This window comes from Sceloporus undulatus, chromosome 3, assembly GCF_019175285.1.
Source record: "Sceloporus undulatus isolate JIND9_A2432 ecotype Alabama chromosome 3, SceUnd_v1.1, whole genome shotgun sequence".
Lineage (NCBI taxonomy): Eukaryota > Metazoa > Chordata > Lepidosauria > Squamata > Phrynosomatidae > Sceloporus > Sceloporus undulatus.
In genome coordinates, this window is record NC_056524.1 from 264,245,589 (window position 1) to 264,252,905 (window position 7,317).

A 7,317-nucleotide genomic window follows, 5' to 3' on the forward strand; every position below is an offset into this window, starting at 1 on the left:
GGGGTATTCAGAATACCTGAGAATTCTAAATACTCCTCCTTAAAACTGCAATCCCAGAATGCAACAGGAGGCAGCTAGAGGAGTCAAAGTGGAATAGTAGCACTTTAGAGTATAGTGTTGATAAAAATCTTAGTCTTCATGTGCAAACAAGAATATAACTCCTTGAAAGACTAGTTGAAGAATGAATTAATTTTACTGGGAGGGAAGCATGATGTGCAATTCATTTGATTCTAAGTATTTTTATGTAATATTTTAAATTTATACTCTGAGAAGTTATTATTTATTAAGATTATTTATTTATACTCTGATTTTATTTGGATATCTGCTGTATATTCCTGGAGTCAGCAAGAGATTCATTCAAATCCTGCCATAATCCCTTGGCCATGTAATGCAGTTATCATTGAACCTAGAAACTGGTAACTTCAGTACTTTTTTCTTTCCTTTTGCAGGAGGTAGACAAGTGCTTGGCAGATGGTTCTGATGAGTTTTTGCAGTTGATCAGCCTCTCTGCAGTGGTGATGCAGCAGCTGGTTCAGAATAACTAAAACTGGTATATTGTATTTGATGCAGTTTTGGAAATCAGCTTTTTCTATGTTTTGGTAATAAAATGCAACTAGGGCAAAAAGGTAGTGGTGACATTATTTATAATAAAATTAAAACTTCATTGCTACTTTTCATGTTATAGTTAAAATGTTGTCCTTTCACTTTACACCATCTTTGAAACTGACACATTACCTGGTAAATTCAAACATTAGCCATAGTCCTTCCATTTTCTTTCCTTCATTTGTGCTGATTTTGATTTAATCCGGGACCCAGGATGCAGTTATTTGAGTGCTTGACTATGACTATGAAGACCAGGGATCGAATCACCACTTGCCCATGAAACCAACTGTGTGACCCTGGGGACGTCACACACTTTCAGCCTCAGAGGAAGGCATTGTCAAACCTCTCAACAAATCTTGCCTTGAAAACCCCATGATAGGTTCGCTTTAGGGTTGGCATAAATCAGAAATGACTTGAAGGCACAAAGCAATGAGAATTTTCACAGAACAAATTCTGGTAGTTGTAGTTATCCTGTAAAGCAGAAGAGAAATATTACATAGGATACGATATTAATTGGAAAGTGGCTTGCCCTTGCCCACTGTTGTGTCTGAAGGTTCTAGATATGCTTCATGAGGCAGGTTTTTGTACTGGAAATTAGTGGAGTCGCTGGTTATGTTGACAGGTAACTTGAACGCACACAAACCCACAAATACCCTAAAGCAGTGCTTCTCAATCTTTTCATCCCTGAGACCCCTTTACATCTACATTTACATGTACATGCCACTGCTTGCCTTTGACATAATATAGGAATATATTATTTTCTAATGTGCATATTTTAACATTTTATAAGGAAGTAACATTGTTCAAATTAGAACTTTTTTTTCATTGAGTTCAGGGCTCAGCTCAACACAATATTTATATTGTGATGGACGTATTTGTTTCTGAGTACAAAGTTTACTAAAACAAGGAGTAATATTAGAAAGAGCAACACTCAGTTCTTTGATGCCAAGCCTTGCATATTTACTCTTTATAGCCACCAGAGTTGAGAATCTATTAGGTATGACCACTTTAATAGTGACTCCTTACCATCAGCCCCACAGCTATGCCAGACCCTGCAGATGCTGGGGCAAATGCTTGGGGCAGCAGTCACCAGAGGCCAACCACTTGCTCTGTGAATGGTTGGCAGAGGAATAGTGTGAGGAGTAGCTTTTACTCCAGCCATCTCCCAAACCATTGCCACACACAAAGCCACAGCCTCTCTTCCATGCAGTGATGCTCAAAGGAGTGCTAAAGTAGTATTCCAAGCACCTTCCCTCTTTGGAGGAGGTGCATCTCACCATTTGAGAACCAAACTTCTCTGATCTTGGAAACTAAGCAGCATCAGCTCTGGTTAGTAGTTGCATGGAGACTGCCAACAAATGCCAGGTGCTGTAGGCTGTATTTCAGAGGAACTGGCAAAGTCACTTCTGAGTATTCCTTGCCTAAGAAAACCCTGAGAAATTCATGGGGTCATCACAAGTCAACAGGTGAAGAAGACACACAAACCTACTATGGACTTCTTCACTGAACACTTGAGCCGGGGGACTAGGGAGTGGTGCTGGGAGACATTGCTGAAAGTTTATTTGGAAATGGTTAGCTTGGTGGGTGTCCATGCCAAGGAACATCTGAAGGCATGTAGGTTTTCTGCACATGGAGGTGGTATGTCAAATTCTTCATCAATTTAATCTGGGAGGGATTTTGTTCTACTTTAATTGTATCGACTACACAGCATAGAGTGATGTCTAGTGGTCTAAGTGTTGGGCTATGACTCTGGAGACCAGAGTTTGAATCCCAGCTTGGCCATATAAACCCACAGGGTTTACATGGACAAGGCACATGCTCTCAGCCTTGGGGGAAGACAATGACAAACCTCTGAACAAATCTTGCCATTTGTTACCAGTTATTAGTCTGCAATCATGGATTTCTTTACTTGTAAACTGAATATGGCCTATATGGAAGAATATGTTTACTGGAATCATATCTTCTTTAACTATAATCTGGAATAGAAATGTTACATTATTACTGAAGACATTTGAGTTGAAACTGAAACTGACACAAACTCCAGAGGTAGCCGTCTTTGCTACCAGAGATAGTAATGCTACTGATATAAATGCTACCATTGCTTCATTTGTTAAATACTACCACCCTGATTGTCTAGTTTTGATATACCAACCCAGCAAAATCTTCGCAAGGTGACTTACTGTTTCACCGGGACACTACCATATTGCATCATTGGGATACTCATCCTACATTATCAATCATGGAATAGAGGAATTTGGCTTTGCAGCATCTTATATCCTTGCAAAGTGTTTTTTGGTTGGACTTTTCAATTATAATTTTTGTTCTCATATATAACTGCATTGTCAATTTATCTTGATTTATAATCAAGTAATTAGACACATACATTGATTTGGGAATGTTATAGCACTGCTGGACTTATTTACAGTGGTACTTAGTTATAGTACACCTACCATTTGGTTTTTTCCTCTCCTATTTTGGACTAGCCACCGTAAGTTGACAAGTTGTAACAGTTCAATTTCAGCAGCTCTGTCGTATTTTTGTTTAGGTAATATTCCGAATCTTTAACTGGCCTTTAAAGTAGAAAAGTTCCCATCTTGAATGAGTCACTCCTGTTTACTCCAACACACAAAACAATCATGACTGAAGCCAGTTCCAAATAAGGTTAAAGAGGGATTTGCTGTTTGGAGAACATGCAATGAACTCACTTGAAACCAGCATCTCCTTACTGAAGGAGTTTCAAGAATTTGCCTCTTAGAAGAGGTGGAAAGTTACCAGGCCATTCCAGTATTTCCTTACAACTATTGAAGCATACCAGCTGGATGTTTGTTTTCCCTTGTACTATTAGCATTTACACAGCACCTGGCCCATTGCTATAGCTCAAGTGAGGCTTATTTACCCTTGTCACCCCTTTTTAACATTTACATGTGGATGTTGTGCTCTGCTGCCCGCCCCCCCCCCCCAGCTCAGTAATATCTAAGTATTGTTTAATGGGTATATTTTCATTCACACATTCATGGACATTTTATACAGATCTCCTTCCCCAGGCAGACTCCAAGTGCCCTCTTCGCCTTACTCTTCCCCCTCCAGGGCAGAAAAAGTTTGAGAAGCAACAGAATTGCATCTAGCCTCCCAGTTTGAGAATGTTAGATTTTTGCACTCCTCTTTCCCCCTCCTCCCTCTCTCTCATCAAACTAACCATGTAACCCATGGTTCTAACCATGTTTGTGACTGACAAAGTATTTTCAATTGAGCTATTGTTTCTCAATCTTCCTGCTCTCTCAACTAGTATTTGTCTTACCTAGCTAGATTAGGATATAGTTTCTATGTAAATATAAATTAAAACCATTAGTGAACTTTTGTATTAAACTACAAGCTACCTGCTTGTTTTTTTGGACCCAGTCTCAGTTCTTAGGGAAGCAGTTAGACAAAGAACCATCCTCTGCTAGTCTGCTAATTTATAGCTAGACACCAATAGACTTGGCTTTGTCATGTTTGATATTTAAGTATTTGCTTCCTTAGCAAAGGCTAAAGCCTTAGGAAACTTAAATTACGCTACAGAGAACCACTGGTCTAGAGAAAACACACAAACCAGCAGTTTAGAGGTATATGGAATAGCTGTGAGCCATAATATTTCACACTTATCTAAAGGGTACCATAGCAGTTGTTGAGGGCTAAATCCACTTGTTACTCCTGCTTGGGAATGTGTCAGAACTACTGAAGTAATCAGTCTTGTTAATATAGTGGATCCACAAAATCACCCTTAAGGTTTTGTTTTTCCAACCTCTGAGTCAGTGGGGTAGTAGTTTGAATATTGCACCATGAATCTGGAAGAAACCTGTGGAAAGCCACTGAGTGGCCTTGGGCAAGTCATACTTTCCAGTCTCAGAGGAAAACAATGGCAAACCACCTCTGAAGAAATGTTGAAAACCCTGTGACAAAGTCACCAAAAGTCAGAAATGACTTGATAGGTCACAACAACTTCCAACCTAGGTTCCAGGATTGTGTTTAAGGCACTAATATCCCAAGAAGCATTCACCCAATGAAGTGAATATATAAGTATTTTATTGAACATTCAAACTTCATTAAGACATGTGCAATATGGCAATTTTAATGGGTTTCACCCTAACTAAGACAACAGTAATGATTGCTTGCTGGGGTTTAGCAACAGGGTCCAGATCACACTTAACACTAATTAAATACTTTATTCAATAAATACATACCAAACAAAAAGTGCATTTCCAATGCTCTTATAAAAGTTTAGTAATTTTGAAAGGCCTTTCCAATGTAGTCTAATATAGAACTATAACATACAATAAAGGTAAGTATGCCATTTTAACATAATTGGCTGATTTTATACAGCACTTATACCTTTTAGTCCATAAGTAAATTATTAAATGATAAAGAACATCTAGCACTACCACTTCTACAGAACTAGGAAATAAATTTCTAATAAAGAAAAAATTTACAGACCCCATGACTTTCCACCCAACCCCAACAGTCTAAACCCTAAAGAGGAGAAAGCCAAAGGCTCTCCCCACAAAAGCTCACGACAAAATGTCGCTTCGCTTATCAAAAATCTGTATTTCTGATCCGTAATGAGCATTGAGACAAGATTCAATGTATCCCCCAAGAAAGAAGCACAATGCACGTTGTGGATCGCCTAGTCAGCAACAGCGAGCACTGCATTCCAAAAACATCTCATCCCAGGGATTAAATGAGGTCAGCCACATTCATTGGCATTTCCTCCACTGTAGTATTGTAGAAAGTCTCAATATCCCGAAGGATCCTCTTGTCCTCCTCTGTGACAAAGTTTATAGCCACACCTTTCCTGCCAAAACGACCACCGCGGCCAATCCTGCACAAAACAGAAAAGATTGTGAAGAACCATCTTTTTTAAAATGAAAAAAAATACCTGTTCTTGGGAGATCAGAAACCATTATTAGCATCTACTTCATTAATTTCAGGATCACAACCCTGTGTTAAGAGTAGTAATTCAACTGTGCCGAATACATATACAAAAATTTTATTTGCCAACTTTGAAATATGGAGATATCCTGATTTATCAAAAACAATGCTATATTCTGATGCCACAGACAAGCCATCATTACACTTGGCATGTCTTGCAACTGGAGAGGTACCCACTCACCCACCCCCAGATCCTGCTTTCTGGAGACCAAAAGCAACAAGTCCTTATTTCACATCACCCCCTTTGAACATGGACAGAGCTTGATGTCAGCCTGCAAATTACCAAACTTATTTTACCAAACAGACTACTCCAAATCAAATTCCTTAAAGGGAAGACCAAACATTTGATTTCAGAGATATACACTTGTTGTCAGTGGGAAAACTTAACATTTTGGCAGACCAGACAACTTGATTTTATGGAGCAATTTACAGGGCACACAAGAGTTGACAAACCCGTAAAACTTCTGCCACCACCTGGCCAAAGAGCTTTTAAGACAAACATAGCTCACAACAATCATTACAGAAGAAAAGTATATAAATACCAACTCGCTCTTTATTCAAACAGTGTGCCGCTTACGAATCCACGTCCTAAATTACGCCGTCGTTTCTGAGCACCATCTGGTCATCAACTGGGCTAGCGACTCCTGTATTTTTTTACATCAAGTAATAAGGTACAATTTACTTCATTTAGGGGAAAAACCACTAATATAGAAAACAGCTTAGGGAGATAAATTGAAAGTTCTACTAGAAGATACCAGAGAAAGAATCCCACTGTAGGAGGAATCAAAGAGCAGCAGTGAAGGCACAAAGAAACATCCAACAAAGCAACAGTAATCAAGCTGAGAGAGGCTAATATTTTAATCTAATATGGAAAACTAATAGCCAACTTTGCAGGAAACAAACCTCCGAAAGTCCTTTCCTAGCCACGATATGCACAAAGTAAAATCTTTGAAAAACCTTTGCAAACCAGGCAACACGTGCCACAGAACATTAGTTCGCCAGCTCTGAAGCTGTCTTGGTGGCCACTCATTCATGAGGTTCTCATACAACTAAGTTTTCCCACTGTTTTGTTTCACTGGCTTATCAAAAAGCTCTGCCCCTCCCATCTTCACTTTGCATATACCACACACACAAACACTCACTCTCTCACACACAAGTTAGTACAATGCAAGAAAAGGAAGGCAAGTTGGAGGGCGTGCAGATTCTGAAGAAACTTCAGAGTGGAAATCCAAGTGAAAATTCAACTAACCTGTGAATATAGTTTTCACGATTGGTCGGCAAGTCGTAATTTATAACTAATGATACTTGCTGCACGTCAATGCCACGAGCCTGTAAACAAGGACAGCAGATTAAATAAGAAACTTCACTCTGGTACAGCCTGCATGTTTTGTTGACCATGTTATAGTGATGAACTACAACAATCTGAGTCCACAGTGGAGCACGGTCTTTATTCTTCCAAGAGCTTCAATCAGCTCAGGTTACAAGAATCTGAACCAAATAGAACAGCTTTGGACTGGATATGGATGTATGAAAAAGAGCATCTAAGGGTACTTACCAACAAGTCAGTAGTGATCAAGACACGGCTTGATCCAGATCTAAACTCTCTCATGATGACATCTCGCTCCTTCTGGTCCATGTCACCATGCTGTACGGATAAAAAAATATACCTTAACTGATTGTAACTGATTGTTTATTTATTTATAGAATCAGAGTTGGAAGAGACCACAAGGGCCATCCAATCCAACCCCC

General features: G+C 39.2%; 2 protein-coding genes across 4 annotated transcripts in view; one reads left to right on the top strand and one right to left on the bottom strand.

Moving 5' to 3' along the window:
- RFC4 (replication factor C subunit 4) overlaps window positions 1-653 on the top strand; it is a 10,724-nt gene extending 10,071 nt beyond the window's left edge. The window contains exon 5 of the mRNA XM_042458548.1: window positions 450-653. Coding sequence (XP_042314482.1) covers window positions 450-545 — 96 coding nt within the window. The 3' untranslated portion in view covers window positions 546-653. The remainder of the gene's footprint in view (window positions 1-449) is intronic.
- Window positions 654-4,648: 3,995 nt separating this feature from the next.
- Window positions 4,649-7,317, bottom strand: part of EIF4A2 (eukaryotic translation initiation factor 4A2) — a 14,950-nt gene continuing 12,281 nt past the window's right edge. The window contains exons 9-12 of one of the 3 annotated variants that reach the window (XR_006102965.1): window positions 7,124-7,213; window positions 6,818-6,897; window positions 6,111-6,212; window positions 5,322-5,458 (exon numbers count right to left, since the gene is read on the bottom strand). Coding sequence is in view for 1 of the 3 variants with exons in the window: in XM_042458594.1 (XP_042314528.1) it covers window positions 5,314-5,458; window positions 6,818-6,897; window positions 7,124-7,213 (315 nt within the window). In the remaining 2 variants the exon portion in view is untranslated. Of the gene's footprint in view, window positions 5,459-6,110; window positions 6,213-6,817; window positions 6,898-7,123; window positions 7,214-7,317 lie in introns of all 3 variants that reach the window. The other 2 variants (XR_006102966.1, XM_042458594.1) reach the window with 2 other exon arrangements.